The following is a 21387-nucleotide window of genomic DNA, read 5'->3' as shown; positions in this document are numbered from 1 at the left end:
AAATTATTTTTTGTGAACATAAATTAATTAGTAGTAGTGGCATGTGATGCAAGAAAGCAAATGTATGAGCTTATGCAGCATCAGCCAAAAAAAAAAAAAAAAATTACAAAACAATCCCCTCTACATGTCTGACCAGTTCCTCCTTAAATTTATTAAGCCTATCAACTTCCACAACGACAGATGGAAGTTTTTTCCAGCAATTAACCACCCGCTGGCTAAAGGCAAATTTCCGCACATCTATTCTACATTTGTCCTTCCTCAATTTCAATTTATGTCCCCTTAGGTTCGTAATCTGAACAAATGGAAGAATCCCATCAGAATTCAGCATGTTCAACCCATTCAAGGCCTTATACACCTCAATCAGATCACCGCGCAGGTGCCTAGTCTCCAGCTGCTGCAATTTGCAGAACTTAAGCCTCTCTTGGTAAGAGGATCCCTTCATTCCCCTCACCAATCTTGTTGCCCTTCTCTGTACATGCTCAAGCAAATCTACATCCTTCCTAAAATGAGGCCTCCAGACTTGTACGTAGTACTCAAGGTGCGGCCTGACCATTGCCTTATACAGAGGGACAATCACCTCCTTCTCCATGCTAGCAAAATTCCTATATATCATTGACAAAACCCCATGACCTGCCCTGGCAGCTTGTCTGCATTGCTCAGAAAACTTCATATCTGACTGCACAATTACTCCCAGGTGTTTTTCATTTTCTGTTACCTTAAATGTAGTACCACACAGTTGGTACGTTTCTCTGGGGTTACTTCTACCCATATGCAGTACTTTGCATTTGTCAAGGTTAAACTTCAGTTGCCACTTCTTAGCCCATCTGACCAAATTATCTAGATCCTGTTGCAGTAGCACACTGCCATTACTGTCATTAGCAACCCTGCCAACCTTTGTATCATCTGCAAACTTCAACACTAAGCCTGATATTCCTTCCTCAATATCATTGATAAATAAACAAAACAACAGTGGACCCAACACCAAACCCTGTGGGACTCCACTAATAACATTCGTCCACGAAGAGCAGTACCCATTGATTACCACCCTCTGTCTTCTCCCACTCAACCATCCTTTTATCCATTGTAGCAACTTACCCTTAATACCATTCTGCTCCAATTTGTACAATAGTCTTCCATGCGCAACATTGTAAAAGCTTTCCTGAAATCCAAGTATATGCTATCAAAATTATTTTTTGCATCCAGTTCCTTTGTAACCACATCATAATAACCAATCAAATTTATCTGACAAGACTTTCCCTTAACAAACCCATGCTGTGTCTGAATTATTGCTGCAATCTTGTCTAGATGATTGCAGCAATAATTCAGATATACAATAATGGAGTCACTGGTTAAAGATGCAATGCATCTTTAACCAGTGACTCCATTATTTTACCCAGAACAGAAGTTAAACTAACTGGTCTGTAATTACTCGTGTCACCCTTCGATTCCCCTTTGTGAATTGGGGACACATTTGCACATCTCCAGTCCGTGGGGACCACCCCTGAGTCCAAGGATGCTCTCATAATTATGGCTAAGGGTTTGCTTACTTCCTTTGCTGCCTCCTTTAATATAACTGGATAGATCCCTTCCACCCCAGGTGTCTTTCTTATGTTTAACTTCAACAGTTTCTTCTCTACTTTGTTCTCAGTTATTACAAAATCATTAAGCACCCTGTTACAATTTGATAACATTGTGGCATTTTCAAACCTTAATAACTCCTCATGTGTGAACATAGATGCAAAATACTCATTCAGTTTGTTTGCTATCTGAGCAGGATCATCAACAGTCGAACCATCGATATCAAGTGGACCAATCAGATTCATCCCCTTCCTTTTAGAGTTTATATCAGTAAAGAAATCCTTGCTGTTTTTCTTAGCATCCTTTGCCAAAGATTTCTCGTAATCTGCCTTCGCCTGCCTAACCTCCTTTTTGACTTGATTACAGACTAGCTTATATATATCATAGACTTCTGTGTCTGCAGAATTCAGCATGAAAAGCAAATAGTATTTACAGAAAAGATTAGCCATGGAAGCTGCTTCAGGAGCTTTCCTCTTGTTTTCACCACTACTACTTTGCTTAGCCCAGTTAAAAGACAAAAGATATAAAAATTTATTATATATCTCAACATGCGAACTGGAAAATCTAACTCCTGCAAATTGGTGTACTTACTTTTTTTGGTTATATTTTATTTTAATATATCGTGTGTAATCTTTTTCTTTCAAGCAGCTTCCATGGTTAAGAGGGGTCACTATTTATGAAGATCTCTTCTCTAAATAGTGACTCATTTATGTATGCAAAAAAGGTATTTAATTCCACACACCAGGGCAAAATTCCACAACTATAAACAAACACCCTTCAGATGTTCTAAAGTGATATTACCCTGATCACCAGCTCCCACAAACACTGTGTGACCAGCCTACTTTGCTGTAATAGCAACAGTCCATGCTAGTTACAAAGTTCACTGAATAAACAACAGTGATAAAAAAAGGAGAATGTCACCTTTTTGCATGGGTTACAAGAAAATTACACAGCAAATAATATCACAAAACAGATACTCCCTCTCTTTATCAGGTTGTATAATTATACATAATAAACAACATACTGCTTATTTTAACATAAGTTTGTATGCATCAGGCTGTATGATTAGTAATGATATCAAAAACAAAACTTAGCAATATATTAACTGTGAGATTTTTACTCAATTTCTCCAAGATAAAATTGTTATATTTTTCATATTGACTAAATTAACGTGTTAATAATCTATTCATAAACTTCTACCACAACAAAACTAAAAGATTCTTAAATGAGAATTATTAAATATAAATGAGAATTATAAAATTTTGGTACAGTGCTAATAAGAGTATATGATTAAAATTGATTTTTAATACCGACATTCTTATATTTTATAGATACTTTAAATTAACGATTTTTTACTGTATTGAAAAAAAAAAAAGTTTTAACCACTTACCTACTCATTAGCAAAGGGACTGTGAATTAAACATCACAAAACATTTAATATAATATTTAACAGGACAATTTATATTAAAAATATGACATTGTAACATATTTATCCATTATGATATTCAAAAATAAGATCATAAAGTTGGTCAAGAAACATATATGTATTGTCTTAAGCATAAAAGAGAAACTGGATGTCTGCAGACTAGAAAAAGAAAGGTGAAACTCATAATGTACTTATGAAGGAGCATAATTTTTGTTTTTCAAAAATTTATGATACAAAAATACAGTCAGCAATGTGTTTTCAGTAATGAGAAGTGTGGGAAGAAGTGCTATTTTAAAACTAGCCAAAAATAAATAAAGTATACAGTGTATACATTGATATGAATATGAGCAATACTTATCCACCTGACAAATTCATGCAACCAGCAACCCCAGGTCCTATAGATATTGGATAAATAGTTTTATACTGTATTTGGAATGTTGTAAAAATGAAATTTATTTTTCAGTCTTTCTTAATAATCGATTTTCTTTATTATCTCTCTTGATATATTTAGATTTTTTTTTTCTCTTATTTTTTTAATAGGTGATATCTCTAGTGAACTGGTAAGGCATTTCTTAATAGAACCTACAGCCAAAGGTGTCCGATTGAAAGGATGCTCCAACGAACCCATATTTGGTAAGATATTTCATATGAAAATCCTTTGTACATTTTGGAAATTAATTCAAGAAGTTATTTTAACTGTTTAGTATTGTTTATCTTAATAAATAAAGGACCAGTTTATTATTATTCTTAATGATTAGTATAATACTTGAATTTGAGCTGTAAGTTCACGAGCAAAGCCTTTCACCCAGGCAGGGATTTGCATAAAGAAGTTAATCATGCTCATATGATATGAACAATCTATTTAATACCACACATATATATATATATATATGTGTGTGTCAGATGAACTGTTGAAACACACACAAGGCAGATTACAAGAAGTCTGGCAAAGAATGCCAAGAAAAGCAGCAAAGACTTCTTTATTTATACAGGAAACCCCTGATTTATGTGGTTAATGTATTTTGTGAAGTTGCTGTGTTAAGTGAAAACATGTTAATCAAATATAATAACCAATTTAAAATACTGTAATTCATCCAGCGGGCTTTCAAAACGTTTACTAAATTTTTTAAAATAACTGTTTTTACTGACAATATAACTATAAAGGAATTAATATTTAATATTAAAAATGCTTGCAAAATAACACAGCAGAGAATTAATATGTGATATATAACAGCAGGCGGGCGGGTGGGTGGGTGGGTGGCTCACTGAAACAGTGGCAGATCGATACTTACTGAAGGCAAATGCTTCACTCGTTCTATTGCCATCACTGCAATTTTCACAGTTGATGGTTTCACAGTTGATGATCCTCCTCAGGTTGATGACAAACTAAATAGGTATTCTCCATCTACATTCACACAACAAATTATTTAGAAAAGGGAATGTCAAAGGTTCATCAAAATCTAACGTGGAGCTAGATGATTGTGTGATAACTGAGAGGAAAGTGAAAGAGAAATTGTTGAAGCTTAACATGAAAAAGGCATCTGGTGTGGGTGTTATCTATCCAATTATATTAAGGGAAACAGTAAAGGAGTTGAGCAAACCCTCAGCTATAATTATGAGAGCATCCTTGGATTCAGGGGAGATCCCTATGGACTAGAGATGTGCAAATGTATCCCCATTTTACAAAGGGGGGTCAGAGAGTAACACGAATAATTACAGACCTATTAGCTTAACTTCTGTTCATGGAAAATCATGGAGTCATTGGTTGTAATGCAGGACCATCTAGACAGGAGTGCAGTTATACTTCAATCACAGCATGGGTATGTTAGGGACCTTGTCTGATCAACTTGATTGGATACTATGATGCAGTGACAAAGGAACTGGATGTGGTACTACATTCAGGGTAGTGGAAAATGAAAAGGGCCTGGGGTGATTGTGCAATCTGATATGAAGTTTTCTGAGCAGTTCAGATAGGCTGTCAGGACAGCTCATGGGTTTTGTTAGTGATATACAGGAATTTTGCTAGCAGGAATAAGGAGGTGATTATCCCATTGTATAAGGCAATGGTCAGGTGACATCATGAGTACTGCATACAAGTTTTTTAGGCCTCATTTTAAGAAGTATTTAGAGCTGCTGGAACAGGTACAGAGAAGGGCAACGAGGTTGGTGAGGGGAACAAAGGGGTTCTCTTACCAAGAAAGGCTTCAGTTCTGCAGATTGCAGTGTCTGGAGACTAGGCATCTGCAAGGTGATCTGATTGAGGTGTTTAAGGCTTTGAATGGCTTGAGCAAACTCAGTGCTGATGGGATTCCTCCTCTTGCTCAGATTATGTGCATGGGCAGGGCATAAATTCAAATTGAGGAAAGATGGCTGCAGATTGGATGTGTGGAAGTTTGCCTTCAGCCAACAAGTGGTTGATTGCTGGAATCAGCCACCTTTTTATTCCAACAATTCATTGTTGTGGAAGTGGATAGTTTGAATAAATTGCATTATTTGCCACAATTAATGATGATACTAATGCTATATGTGTATGCATTGAGTGACCAGTTTTCATTAGGTACAGTTATCTAATTAGGTCTCCTTTCAGCCCTTAGAAGAGTCTGGATTCATCATGGTGTGCACACACAACAAGGTTTTGAAAATATGTCACAGAGATGCTGGTCCATGTTGATTCAATTATTTTGCAGAGTTGCTGCAAATTGGAAGGTTTTGTAACTCTGTTCTATGATTTTGTTCCACCTTTTCTGAGGTTCTCAGGTGGATTGAGATCTGATGACATAGGGGAAGCCACTGCATTAGGCCAAATTCACTTAATGTTCCTGAAACTAGCTCTCTACAAATCCATTCTGGTGACATGGCACATTATCCTGTTGATAGACCAATTTGTAGGTGGATACACTGCAGCCATGAAGGGATGCACATGGTCAGAAACAATTTCCATATAACCAGTAATATCCAAATGTTGCTCTGCTAGTATCAAGGAGGTGTAGTGTACACCATGAAAACATTGCCCACAGCATTACTACCAGCCTGCATTGTTGACACCTTACAGGATGGGTCCATGAACTCTTGCTGTTTTTGTTTTTGCTATATTCTTCTTCTCCAATTTGCATGACCTGGGGGTAATTGTGCAGTCAGATATGAAGTTCTCTGAACAGTGCAGACAGGCTGCCAGTACAGCTCAAGGAATTTTGTTAATGATATACAGGAACTTTGCTAGCAGGGATAAGGAGGTGATTATCACATTGTACAAGACAGCAGTGAGAACTGCATACAGGTCTGGAGGCCTCATTTTAAGAAGGATGTAGATTTGTTGGAAGAGGTGCAAAGAAGGGCAATGAGATTGGGGAAGGAAACAAAGGGGTGGTCTTACTTACCCAGATAGGCTTCAGTTCTAAAAATTGCAGCGTTTGGAGGATACGCATCTGTGAGGTGATCTGATTAGATAAACTCAATGCTGATGGCAATCTTCCTCTTGCTCATACTGCAGAAAATACTATTAAAGTATTTTCTGCAGTATGATGTGTGTATGGCGTACATTCATTATGAATTTATACAATTCTGAGATCATATTCTTAATGTTATGCACTCAGAACTCAGTAAAGGATTGAGTAATGAAATCAGAAGGAAGATACCCGATCTATGGGCAAGGAAAAATTGAAAATTATTCCATGGCAATGCTCCTGCTCATTGTGCAACCGTAATTCTGAATATTTATTTCCAAATACTTTATAGCTTCTATAGCTGTCATGCATCCTTCTTATTTGCCTGATTATGTGCTATTTTTATTTTTTTTCTCACAACAAAGAATCCATCATACAGACAACAGCTTTTGTGAGAATCAAAGACTGTGAAGACTACAAAAAACATCAAGGATCTTTTAAGAAAAGGACTTCAAAGCAGATTTTTTGCAATTATGTAGCCAGTGGAAAAAATTTATAAATAGCCAAGGCATTATTTTAAAAAATTCACTGTGTAATTATCTGTAAATATTATATTTGTTTAAATAAATATTCAGCCCTGGAATTTTTTGACTCTACTTTGTTATTGCTGTATTTAATGTATTAAATGTATTAATAACAATATTTAATGTATTAAATACAGTAATGACTGAATTTCAAAAAATAATAGTCATTCTTTCAACAAGAATGATTAGAACACTTATAACTTATAACACTTAGAACACTTATAACACTTAGAACAGTGACCTGTACTTAACAAGTACAGGTCACTGTTGAACAAAAGCCGAGAATTAGGGTTGAATTTGAAAGTGTCTGCAATTCTGCCCAGACACGATAGGAGGGAGTATATGATGAGAGCCTTGTCGATCAATTCGGCCCTGGAAAGATTCTGCAAGGCTCAAGGGGTAGAATTTTTTTCAGCCTGGACTGTACTTGTTAACAGGAGAGATTGCTTCTACAGGGATCGGATACACTTAAATAGAAAGGGTGCAATAATATTTGCTGATGCTATCGAGGCAGTGTTAGGTGGGTCGGAAAACTGCTAGCTTGGGGGGAGACAAAGACCAATAGTTTGACAGTAGCCACTGGCAGAGGTGAAAGAGATTCTTGCACTGCTTCTATTAGAATGAGCAGAAGCCTGAAAAACAAGATGCATGGTATTTCAGAGACTGCTGGGAGCCATTGCGGTACAAGTAAACACATGGGTTGTGTTAGGGTAGCTAAGAATAGAAACAGGTGCAGGTATACTTGCGTGTACACCAATGCTAGGAGTTTAGTAAATAAATTTGATGAATTTGAGGTATTGCTCAAAACATCGAAGGCCGATATTGTTGGGATATCAGAGACGTGGTGTCACACAGATATAAGGGATGCAGAACTGCAATTTGGGGAGTACAACATCTACAGAAAGGATAGACAGGATAGGAAGGGGGGAGGGGTTATGCTATTAGTTAAGAAACACATAAAAACCAAGGAAGTGAAGCCAGTCGACATCGCTGGACAGTGCAGTGTTGAGTCAGTTTGGTGTGACATAAACATTGGGAGATCAAAATTGAGAGTAGGAGTGTGCTATAGGCCTAATTACTCTGATGAGTATAATAAGGAACTCTACAGTGAAATAGAGTGGGCCAGTAAATCAGAGAGTCTTATAATGGGAGATTTTAATTTCCCAGATATTGACTGGAATTTGGGGGCTGGTTACTCACACACTAGCAGGGCTTTTGTGGATTTATTGGATGATTGTTTTCTACATCAGCATGTTCGGGAGGCAACTAGAGGGAGTAATACTCTTGATTTGATTATCAGCAGTGATTCTTCATGCATTAAGAATCTGCAGATAAATGAACCACTAGGTGGCAGTGATCACAGTGTGCTGAAGTGGGATTTACTCAAAGAGGTAACTACCATTATGGGTAAAGGGAAGGGTTATTGCTTCCGTAAAGGCGACTACGATGGACTGAGACAGTATTTAAATTCTATACAGTGGGACCAACTGATGATGTTACCAACAGCAAATTCAAAATGGGAAGCATTCAAAGAACTTATCTTGGAAGCTACTAGGCTTTAGATACCAACTAAGAAATATTGTTCAAGGTTTAGGCCAAAATGGATGTCAGATGAACTAATGAGGCATATGGCAGAAAAGAAAAATGCATGGGATACATACAAATTAACACATGACACAGAAGCCTATGATAGATACAAGTTGATATGCAACCAAGTTACAAAGGAGGTTAGGTAGGCGAAGGCAGATTACGAGAAATCCTTGGCAAGGGATGCAAAGAAGAACAGCAAAGAGTTCTTTACTTATGTAAACTCTAGAAGGAGGGGGATGAATCAGATTGGTCCACTTGATATTGATGGGTCAACTGTTGATGATCCTGCTCAGGTAGCTGACAAACTGAATGATTATTTTGCATCGACATTCACACATGAGGAGTTATTCAGCGAGGGGAATGCCAGAGGTGTATTCAACTCTAGCAGTAAACTACAGAATCTTGAAATAACTGGGAGTAAAGTGGAGGAGAAACTGTTGAAGATAAACACAAGAAAGGCACCCGGGGTGGATGGGATCTATCCAGTTATATTAAAGGAGGCAGCAAAGGAAGTAAGCAAACCCTTAGCCATAATTATGAGAGCTTCCTTGGACTCAGGGGAGGTACCCATAGACTGGAAATGTGCAAATGTGACCCCAATTCACAAAGGAGGATCAAAGGCTGACACAAGTAATTATAGACCTGTGAGCTTAACTTCTGTTCCAGGAAAATTAATGGAGTCACTGGTTAAAGAAGCACTGCAGGATCATTTAGACAAGACTTCAGTTATAGCTCAGACACAGCATGGTTTTGTTAAGGGGAAGTCTTGCCTGACCAACTTGATTGGATACTATGATGCAGTCACAAAAGAACTGGATGCAGGGAATAACTTTGATATTATATACTTGGATCTTAGAAAGGCTTTTGATACTGTTGCACATGGAAGACTGCTACACAAATTGGAGCAGTGTGACATTGGAGGCAAATTGCTGCTATGGATAAAGGGGTGGTTGAGGGGGAGAAGACAGAGAGTGGTAATCAATGGACACTGCTCATCGTGGACTGATGTTATTAGTGGAGTCCCTCAGGGCTCAGTGTTGGGTCCATTATTGTTTTCTGTATTTATAAATGATATTGATGATGGTATATCGGGCTTAATGTCCAAGTTTGCAGACGATACAAAGGTTGGCAGGGTTGTCAAGGACACTACTGACACTATGCTGCTGCAACAGGATCTGGAAAGGTTGAGCAGATGGGCTGAGAGGTGGCAAATGAAGTTTAACATTGACAAATGTAAAGTACTACACATGGGAAACAGCAACCCCAGAGCAACGTATCAACTCTGTGGTACTACACTGACAGTGGTAGAGAATGAAATTGACTTGGGGGTGGTTGTGCAGGCAGATATGAAGTTCTCTGAGCAGTGCAGACGGGCTGCAAGAGTAGCTCATGGAGTATTGTCAATGATATACAGGAATTTTTCCAGCAGGGATAAGGAGGTGATTATTCCATTGTATAAGGCGATGGTCAGGCCACACCTAGAGTACTGTATACAGGTCTGGAGGCCTCATTTCAAGAAGGATGTAGAGCTGCTGGAACGAGTACAGAGAAGGGCAACAAGATTAGTGAATGGAACAAAGGGGTGCTCTTACGAAGAAAGGCTTAAGTTTTGCAAATTACAGTGTCTGGAGACTAGGCACCAGCGAGGTGATCTGATAGAGGTGTATAAAGCCTTGAATGGTTTAAGCATGCTCAATGCTGATGGGATTCTTCCTCTAGCTCAGAAAAATCACCTGAGAGGGCATAAATTCAAATTGAGGAAAGACAGATGTAGGATAGACGTGCGGAAATTTGCCTTTAGCCAGCGGGTGGTTGGTTGGTGGAACAGACTTCCATCCCTTGTGGTGGAGGTTGATAGCCTAAATAAGTTTAAGGCTCAGCTGGACAGGTATTTTGAACGAACAGAGGGGTGAAGTGGAAGTGGGTTTTTTTTTTTTTTTTTTTTGGCTAATGCTGCATATGCTTGCTTTCTTGCATCAAATGCCTCTACTAATGCTAATGCTAATGCTAACTAACGTGAAATTAAAACTCATAATTAATATAAAATATGCAAGTATGCAGTATTTTCTGACCTGTCAAGAGTTTACATACAATGCTATTGTAGTCTACACAGTTCTAAAGAGTCCCAGCAATTGGTAGATTACAGATTTGCAGTAAACTGAAATACTTTATATAATTCTAAGAATGCTCCTAAAAATACAATTCACCTGTATGCACTAATGCATATACCAAACTTGCATAACTGCCAAGATATCTGTATAGTGAAAGCTATCACTTTGTTAATAAAGTTTGGCTCTTTTTATTTTAAGGCTTCACTTCACTGATACAAGTTATTTTGTAATAAAATCTTGACATAAACAATCTACCTGAAAGTTCTGCCTACGAGAAAGCACTTAGTGGAAGTACTAGTTAAGCAACAGTATCTGATCACTAATAGATTTTCATCAGGAAAATCACTATATTCATTAATGCAAAATATAATTACATTTTTCTGTATAAAAATATAAATTATTTTTATTACAGGAAGTCTGTCAGCCCTCGTATATCAACACTCCATAACACCTCTTGCTCTGCCCTGTAAACTCCTCCTACCAGAGTCTGGTAAGTTTTCCTTGTAAGGTATTATTACTAAATGTATAAATATTAATTTTTTTTTCTCCAGAATAAGCATGAGTGTTAATTGAACAGAATTTATCTATCGAACTTCCTAATCTCTTATTTAATATCACTCTTCACATAGATCCGGCAGGAAGTGTTGACAACATGGAGTCATGCCAAATTGAAAACATTACTCCCAATCACCTTCTAAGTCAAGGGGCAGGTATGTAAAGCATTTACTTTTGTTTCTCATTTAATTAATCAGTTTCATATTGTATTTCTACTATTTTAGTAACAATATTATTGTAAACCTAAATCTCTTTGCAACTATTTTAAGATTTCTGATTTGATTGTTTTAAGGAGATTATGGAGATTATCAACTTGATGGAAAAAAATAAATTAATCAACATAGTAAGATTCCAATTATACAAGCTTCTACCAATCAATATTTCTGTTAACAAAAACGTGTTCAAAACCAAAATAAGAAAAAGAGTAGTGTGGTATGAAACTCGTGTAAATGTTATAAAACAGTTCTTATTTATTCTGATGTTCAGATGCCATGATTACTTATGAATATGTTAAAACCTGTAATTTGGCAATGGCCATATTAATTTTGGAAACCTTTTGGGAACTATAATAACTGTAACACTTTTTTTTTTTTTTTTTTTTTCCCTTTCAAAAATTCTTGAATTTTGAGCAATTTCATTCTAGTCTGGATATCATATTTTATTACATTTGATGTAGTAAAAATTATGGATGAGTTCTGTCTCAGAAACTCATTCCTTGAGTTGATTGATACAACGATACAACATTATATCCTGAACTAGATAGCGTTAGCATTAGCATTAGTAGAGGCATTTGATGCAAGAAAGCAAGCTTATAGCCAAAAAAAAAAAAAAAAAAAAAAAACCACTTCCACTTCACCCCTCTGTTCGTTCAAAATACCTGTCCAGCTGAGCCTTAAACTTATTTAGGCTATCAACTTCCACGACAAGGGATGGAAGTCTGTTCCACCAACCAACCACCCTAGCATTGGTGTACATGCAGGTATACATGCACCTATTTCTATTCTTAGCTACCCTAACACAACCCATGTGTTTACTTGTACCGCAATGACTCCCGGCAGTCTCTGAAATATCCTGCATCTTGTTTTTCAGCCTTCTGCTCATTCCAATAGACGCAGTGCAAGAATCTCTTTCACCTCTGCCAGTGGCTACTGTTAATCTAAACTTAGTATAGTATAGTATATAATATTATCAATTAATCAGTAATTTATTAATCTTGTTGAACTTCATTGTCAATTAAATTGTACTTTTAAATAAATACATATAACTACTTAGATTTTATGAACGTAACATAATTAATTAATACATAACTTGATACGGAACTTATATAAAGAAACTCGAAGATAATATAATGAAACTCGAAGATATTATCTTATTATCTTATATAACTTAAAATATATATATATATAGATATACAGTGTCACAACTGTGTTGGGATACAAGTTTAGGGTTATAATTTTGTACTGAAATTGAAATTTTATTGAAATTGAATCGGAATCATGACTCAGACCAGAGCAGCAAAGCAAAAGGCTCAAGCTAAATGGAGTGTTGTGGCTCAGGGGAGAACTGAGGGGGGCAGTTGCCCTCTGAATCACAGCCTTTTAAAATGCACTGCTTGCTTGATGTTTGTGGAGCAATCAGGTACGGGACATAATATTGCCAAGAGGGATGTCTTTGTGCGCGCGCGATGTAAGGAGTGTGAGGAAATGAGGCGACAACTCAGTGTTGTTTTGGGCCTATGTGAGAGCTTGAAGGACAGGGGGAGTGCCTCCGTAGCCAGGTGGGCAGGAGAAGCAGTGCGTGCACACGCTTCTTGATTAGACCCGGGTTTGAGCCCATAACCACCAAATACGGAGGATGCTGAAAGGTCAGGGAATGATCCCCAGAGCAATATGGCCTTAGTTGCTAATGCTCCTAAAAACCAAATAACAAACAAACAACAAATGAAGGACAGGGTGGATGCCCTCGAAAGATCTAAATTGAGGGACCCATCAAGCTCTCAGCTGCCCACATCAACGCCAGAGCTTGCACTTGATCATCACGCAACACAGCAGTAACCCCCAAGGCAGAATGCGCTGGTCCCACAGGAACTAGTAGTTGTAGGTGACTCTATTGTCAGGGAAACGGGGAACATGCTATGTAAAAAGGATAGGTGGAACAGGACCAGGGTATGTCTGCTAGGGGCAAAGGTTGATGCGTTGTAGAGCAGATATCATCTTTTAAGGGCACAAAAGGTGATATAGTTGTACACGTTGGCACTAATGATATTAAGAGTAGGAGACCGGCAGAATTACTTAACAAGTACAGGTCACTGTTGAAAAAAGCCATGAATTAGGGTTGAATTTGAAAGTGTCTGCAATTCTGCCCAGACACGATAGGAGGGAGTATATGATGAGAGCCTTGTCGATCAATTCGGCCCTGGAAAGATCGTGCAAGGCTAAAGGGGTAGAATTTTTTTCAGCCTGGTCTGTACTTGTTAACAGGAGAGACTACTTCTACAGGGATGGGATACACTTAAATAGAAAGGGTGCAAGAAAATTTGCTGATGCTATCAAGGCAGTGTTAGGTGGGTCAGAAAACTGCTAGCTTGGGGGGATACAAGGACTAATAGATTAACAGTAGCCACTGGCAGAGGCGAAAGTGATTCTTGCACTGCTTCTATTGGAATGAGCAGCAGCCTGGAAAACAAGATGCAGGGTATTTCAGAGACTACTGGGAGTCATTGCGGTACAACTAAACACATGGGTTGTGTTAGGGTAGCTAAAATAGGAACAGGTGCATGTATACCTGCATGTACACCAATGCTAGGAGTTCAGTAAATAAATTTGATAAATTTGAGTTATTGCTCAGAACATCCAAGGCAGATATTGTTGGGATATCAGAGACATGGTGTCACACAGATATAAGGAATGCAGAACTGTAATTGTTCGGAGTACAATGTGTACAGGAAGGATAGACAAGATAGGAAGGGAGGAGGGGTTATACTATTAGTTAAGAAATACATAAAATCCAAGGAAGTGAAGCCAGTCAACATCGCTGGACAGTGCAGTGTCGAGTCAGTTTGGTGTGACATAAGCACTGGGAGATCAAAATTGAGAGTAGGAGTGTGTTATATGCTTAATGACTCTGATGAGTATAATAAGGAACTCTACAGTGAAATAGTGTGGGCCAGTAAATCAGAGAGTTTTATAATGGGTGATTTTAATTTCCCAGATATTGACTGGAATTTGTGGATTGGTCACTCACACACTAGCAAGGCTTTTGTCGATTTATTGGATGATTGTTTTCTACATCAGCATGTTTGGGAGGCAACTAGAGGGAGTAATACTCTTGATCTGATTATCAGTATTGGTTCTTTGTGCATTAAGAATGTACAGATAAAGAAACACTAGTGTGCTGAAGTGGGATTTACTCAAAGAGGTAACTACCATCAGGGGTAAAGTGAAGGGTTTTTGCTTTCATAAAGGTGACTACGGTGGTCTGAGACAGTATTTAAATTCTATACGGTGGGACCAAATGACGATGTTACCAACAGGAAATTCAAAATGAGAAGTATTCAAAGAATTTATCTTGGAAGCTACTAGGCTTTAGATACCAACTAAGAAATATTGTTCAAGGTTTAGGCTTAAATGGATGTCAGATGAACTAATGAGACATGTGGCAGAGAAGAAAAATGCATGGGATACATATAAATTAATGGGTGACATGAAGATAGATATAAGCTGGTCTGTAACCAAGTCACAAAGGAGATTAGGCAGGCAACGGCAGATTATGAGAAATCCTTGGCAAAGGATGCAAAGAAAAACAGCAAAGAGTTCTTTACCTAGGTAAACTCTAGAAGGAAAGGGATGAATCAGATTGGTCCACTGGATATTGATGGTTCAACTGTGGATGATCCTGCTCAGATGACTAACAAACTAAATGAGTATTTTGCATCTACAGTCACCCATGAGTTATTCAGGGAGGGGAAGGCCAGAGGTAAGTTAACCTCTGGCAGTGAGCTGGATGATTTTTGTAATAACTGAGAGGAAAGTGGAGGAGAAATTGTTGAAGATAAACATAAAAAAGGCACCCAGGGTGGATGGGATCTATACAGTTATATTAAAGGAGGGCAGCAATGGAAGAAAGCAAACCTTTAGCCATAATTATGAGAGCTTCTTTGGACTCAGGGGAGGTACCCATAGACTGGAGATGTGCAAATGTGACCCCAATTCACAAAGGAGGATCAAAGGGCAACACAAGTAATTATAGACCTGTTAGTTTAACTTCTGTTCCAGGAAAATTAATGGAGGCACTGGTTAAAGAAGCACTGCAGGATCATCTAGACAAGACTTCAGTTATAGCTCAGACACAGCATGGTTTTGTTAATGGAAAGTCTTGCCTGACCAATTTTATTGCATACTATGATGTGGTCACAAAGGAACTGGATGCAGGGAATAACTTTGATATCATATATTTGGATCTTAGAAAGGCTTTTGATACTGTTGCACATGGAAAACTGCTGCACAAATTGGAGGAGTGTAGCATTGGAGGCAAATTGCTGCTATGGATAAAGGGATAGTTCAGTGGGAGAAGACAGAGAGTGGTAATCAATGGACACTGGTCATTGTGGACTAATGTTATTAGCAGAGTCCATCAGGGTTCAGTATTGGGTCCATTGTTGTTTTCTGTATTTATAAATGATATTGATAATGGTATATCAAGCTTAATGTCCAAGTTTGCAGATGATATAAAGGTTGGCAGGGTTGTTAAGGACACTACTGACAGTATGCTGCTGCAACAAGATCTGGAAAGGTTGAGTAGATGGGCTGAGAGGTGGCAAATGAAGTTTAACATTGACAAATGTAAGTACTACATATGGGAAACAGTAATCTCAGAGTAACATATCAACTCTGTGGTACTACACTGACAGTGGTAGAGAAGGAAGGGACTGGGGGTGGTGGTTGTGCAGGCAGATATGAAGTTCTCTGAGCAGTGCAGATGGGCTGCAAGAGTAACTCATAGTGTCTTGTCAATGATATACAGGAACTTTTTTTTGCAGGGATAAGGAGGTGATTATTCACCTTATATAAGGCAATGGTCAGGCCATACCTTGAGTACTGTATACAGGTCTGGAGGGCCTCATTTTAAAAAGGATGTAGAGCTGTTGGAATGAGTACAGAGAAGGGCAACAAGATTAGTGAATGGAACAAATTGTTGCTCTTACGAAGAAAGGCTTAAATTTTGCAAATTACAGTGTCTGGAGACTAGGCACCTGCGAGGTGATCTGATTGAGGTGTATAAAGCCTTGAATGGTTTGAGCATGCTCAATGCTGATGGAATTGTTCCTCTTGCTCAAAATAATCGTTTGAGAGGGCATAAATTCAAATTGAGGAAAGACAGATGTAGATAGATGTTGTGGAAGTTTGCCTTTAGCCAGCGGGTGGTTGGTTGGTGGAACAGACTTCTGTCCTTTGCTGTGGAAGTTGATAGCCTAAATAAATTTAAGGCTGAGCTGGACAGGTACTTGGAACGAACGGAGGGATGAAATGGGAGTGTGTTTTTTTTTTTTTTTTTTGGCTGATGCTGCATAAGCTTGCTTTCTTGCATCATATGTCTCTACTAATGCTAATACTAATGATTGTTCTGAGCACATTTTGTTTTGGAGCAATGTATAGTGGTTAGTTCCTTGGAGTAGCATGCAAAATCCTATTTAATCCATAATGTAGCTAAAATCAGCACCGATTTAAGCATTCTTAGGTAGGCCACTAGATTGTCAAATATATATAAATAAATAGTAATTAAAATTAAATGGTAGATATAGTGTGTAACTTAGGTGTTGATAATAGTCAATCTATATCTAAAACATGGTATACAACATACTCATCTGAGCAATAGTATTCTGATCTTAATTGATCCCTGAATATATGCTGATGTGGACTAGCCTATGGATGTGCAAAAATTTGTTCATGTTGTAGATAAAGAGGTAAATTGTAATATAAATAATAATAATTATAAGGGATGTGATTAGCCCAGTGGTTATGATGCTGGACCAATAATATTGTGGATCTGGTTTCGAATTCTGCTGCCAAAAAAAAATTACGGAGGGAAAAAATTGTGAAAGTCACTTCATTGGACCTACCTCCCCAAGGTCAAAGTGGTAACTGAGGCAGAGAGTGACACCATCTGGTGTTGCTCCCATAACTATCATCCACTACTGGATGTGAAAGCTAAATAGGCCCACCTCCTGGATGAAGATGAGAAGTAGAAATATTGAACATACTGCATTGAATATGGCACAGGATAAGGTCACTTGCATTCAGGCCTTAGGCAGAGGGAGTCAGTTCAAAAATTTGGAGAGTCTCCTGTAGATGAGAGTGGAGTGAATGGCACTGTCTCCCATATGGCTACTATGACTGAAGTGCAAGACTATCCAGTCCAACTAACTGGAGGCGCCTCCGTAGCCAGGTGGGAAGGAGCAGCAGTGCGTAGCACACGCTTCTTGATTAGACCGGGGTTCGAGCCCGTCACCACCAAATACGGAGGATGCGGAAAGGTCAGGGAATGACCACCGCGTATCCCGGAGCAATATGGCCTTAGTTGCTAATGCTCCTAAAAACCAAATAACAAACAAACAAACCAACTAACTGGAAGTGCTTCCTGTAGTGACCTGCCTGGGAGGGAAGAAGAAGAAGCCAAGAAAATATCAAGCATGATATGAGTGACTGACTACAAAGAACAACGAATATGGACACAGTGGAACCAGAACTGGAGGAGGAACAGCAAGTACAAGATCTACAACTTGGAGCAACTGAAAACAGGCGAGATTGCAATATCCAGAATAGAAGAGGGGAAAAAAGCCCTAGCAAAATTCAAGGGGATGAACCCCACAAAGACCCACTCCATACCAAAACAGAGATCCAACAGAATCCTGTGGCAAGTCACAGACCACCTCAATAAGCAAATAATATCAGATTATCTCAACAACAACAAAGTCACACTAAATACTATCTGCACAGCCATGTACCGTGCTGCTCTAGTAGCCACTAGAATGAACAGAAGGGAAACCAGAGACCAACATAACACAAAATGCAAGGATGGGTAACTACCAGCCTAGGAAATAAAACTACAGCAAAAGATAGAAGAGATAAAAGTGAAGATAGACCAACTGACCCAGTACCGATGGGGTAAGCAAAGTAAGAAGCTGAGCAGAAATGCGAAGAACCATCCTCAAGAAAAACAACATTCACAGCAAATACGAGACCTATAATCACAGGATCAAAGAATGCTTTGACACCCTCAAGCAGAAACTTCTGGCAATCAGCAGTAGATTTCACCATTATTGAAATAGCCAGAGAGACAGAGCATCATGGCCGAGCAGCAGAAGGAATGTAAGCAGAGGATGCAAGGAGCAATTGACTATTGATGCTGCACCTATGAAGCAAGCCTACAAGGAGCAATGCAACCTGTAGACAGCCTACATCGACTACCACAAGGCCTGTGACTCTGAGCTCATAGCTGGCTGATAGAGACACTGAAGATCTATAAAGTCAACCCAACACTGACACACTTCCTAGAAGCAACCATGGCAAAATGAAGGCTAACCATCAAGGTCAAGAACATATTGTACCCAATAGAAGAGGAATCTTCCAAGGAGATGCTCTGAGTCCTCTGTCTAGTGCTCAACCCAATGTCCACCATGCTCAATAATGGCAAGTATGGATATACCCTAAAAGAAGGGAGGAAGAACCTGTACAACCTCTCTCACTCGATGTACAGTAACTCCTTAATTTACGTGAGGGTTACGTTCCAAAATATCAAGTGCAATTTAAATTCATGTGTAATGAAAATAATCACCAAACAATGCAATAATAGGCCTATAATAGTAACTCTCGCATCTAACTAAGTTACCATTACTGGAACATACCATTTGTTTTCTTTGTTTGGAAGATTGGGCACTCTAAAAAAAATTATGAGTGACCAAAGCAATTCATTCATCTGTATTGATTTACTATTTTTTTGTACAGTAAAAAAAGCATGTTCACTACAACCAACATATACAGTACAACACAAACAATTGAGAGACTCGGGTGGAGGTGGTGGCCTTAGGTAGATTGATGAGAGGGGTTGTCGTGGTCAGATTCTGTTCCTTTGGATTTGGACCAGATAAATGAGAGTGCTATGCTAACCCAAGAGATGGAGGGTTCATCTGACTGCTCCCTTGAGTGCTTGAAAAAGGAATCCGGAGCTAAGTTGCTTTGCACGTTGCTTCTCCTCATGCAACAACTCATAGTAGCAACCAAGTTCTAGTGTAACTTTACGTTGCACTTTAGAGCTTCATTCAAGATTAGGGTCTTCATCAGCTAACAGATTTAGGCCTTCATCTATAAGATTTAATGCTTTCAATATTTCTTTCACTGTCAAGCTCCGTTCTTCCTTAACCTCCTCATCTTGAATGCGACACTTCTCCAGTGCAAACAGATCTTCATTTTACAATTCTTGATGATGTGAATCAATTAAATCATTGGCATCATTTGCCTCCACTTTAGTGAACCCTATTTTTTTAGCGAGTTTCACGCATTTGTCTTTAGTTTGTGCATAATCTCCATTAGTATCAGAGCTTTTGAAGGAGTTACTAAGGTCTGGACACAACTTATGCCACAAATTTTGAATACAGTTATGTGGAACTTTACACCATGCAGCATCAATGATTTTTAAACCGTCTTTTATATTGAAGGCTCGCAAATATTGCTGCACACTCATCTGTTCGTGGTCGGTCTAGTCAGTTAGATCAGCCAGAATGTGCTTTAAATACTGAGCCATAAAAGATCTAATCACATGTTGCTCCATAGGCTCCAGCACTGAGGTTGTATTTGCCAGGTAAAAAACAATCTTGATATTGGAACAGACATCAACAATACCAGATGGATGGCTTTTGACATTATCAAGAATAGTAAGATGTTGAACGGAATTCCTACTGCCTTGCAATACACTTCCAATTTTGGTCGTAACTGAGATCCAAAATAACAGCAGTTATCCACCCTTTAGGGATTGAGTCCAGTACACGGGCATGTATGATCTGTCGTAACCTTTAAGGGCACTAGGGTTTTGATAGTAGTAAATGCATATGGGTTTCAGTTTATGACTCTCCATAGCAACCAAACAGAACTGTTAGCCGATCTTTTGCTGCCTTAAAGCCAGGTGCAGTCTTTTCCACAATGGAAATATAAGTGCGATCAGGTTTTTTTTTCCAATATAAACTTGTTTCGTCGAGGTTGAATATCTGTTTGGGTATGTATCCCCCCCATGGCACTTACCATAAATGCGGTTGCTGCACATTATTTTAAATTTGCATAATTTAAACACGCATAAAGTAAGAAGTCACTGTACATGGTCACATGAAACTCTATGCCGCAACCAAGAATTAACTCCAACAGCTACTCTGGATCACCAAAGAGTTTGGCACTGACATCAGGATGCAATTGGGCTTAGACAAATGCAAGACATCTGGACAAAACTACCAGTTGAAGACCGGTGCAGAGATTGAAGCCATGAGATAGTAGAGACCTACAAGTATCTGGGGATGATTTTTTTTTTTTTTTATGAAAACCTCAAACACGAGAGGTATTAAAACCTATAGTACTTAGTACCGTGCATGGGTTGGAGAGTGAGGAGATGAAAGAAGATACTTGTTGACTTGATCTTCTGTAAATTGTAATTTTCAGAAAATATGTATGAAGGAAGGTTGTTCCAGAAAATGGAAGTTGAAGGAATAAATGAGGAAGAAGAAAAGAAAAGGGAAGCCTGCTAAAATCAAAGCCGAATGGCAGGAACATGATCATAGCCATAAACACTTATGCAGTCCCAGTATTAATGTACTCCTTCAGGATCGTAGATTGGACAAACACTGAGCTGGAGGAGATCATGAGATCAACGAGGATAATGATAACCAAAAGCTTCCAACACCACCCAAAGTTGACCATCAAGAGACTGACTACAGCCCGTAAAGGAGGAGACAGGGGATTGACTCTCATTGAACAAGAGAAGAAGGCATTTAAGAACCTCTGGGATTACTTTCAAGAAAACACAGCACCAATCTACCAAGCCATAAGAAAGATAGACAAATGGCACATGACAGTCGACTTCAATAAGGAGACCACACTCACACCAACAGAAGAAACAAA

At 38.5% G+C, this 21387-nt stretch overlaps 1 protein-coding gene across 12 annotated transcripts in view; it reads left to right on the top strand.

Moving 5' to 3' along the window:
* LOC150075865 (tensin-1-like) overlaps positions 1 to 21387 on the top strand; it is a 405993-nt gene that overhangs the window by 370514 nt on the left and 14092 nt on the right. For all 12 annotated transcript variants that reach the window (XM_090388058.1, XM_090388057.1, XM_090388066.1 and 9 more), the window contains 3 exons: positions 3545 to 3637; positions 11085 to 11162; positions 11302 to 11382. In XM_090388058.1, coding sequence (XP_090244184.1) covers positions 3545 to 3637; positions 11085 to 11162; positions 11302 to 11382 — 252 coding nt within the window. The remainder of the gene's footprint in view (positions 1 to 3544; positions 3638 to 11084; positions 11163 to 11301; positions 11383 to 21387) is intronic.

Source organism: Mastigoproctus giganteus, chromosome 13, assembly GCF_048544385.1.
Source record: "Mastigoproctus giganteus isolate SK-2022 chromosome 13, ASM4854438v1, whole genome shotgun sequence".
Lineage (NCBI taxonomy): Eukaryota > Metazoa > Arthropoda > Arachnida > Uropygi > Thelyphonidae > Mastigoproctus > Mastigoproctus giganteus.
This window is presented reverse-complemented; position numbering and strand designations above follow the sequence as displayed.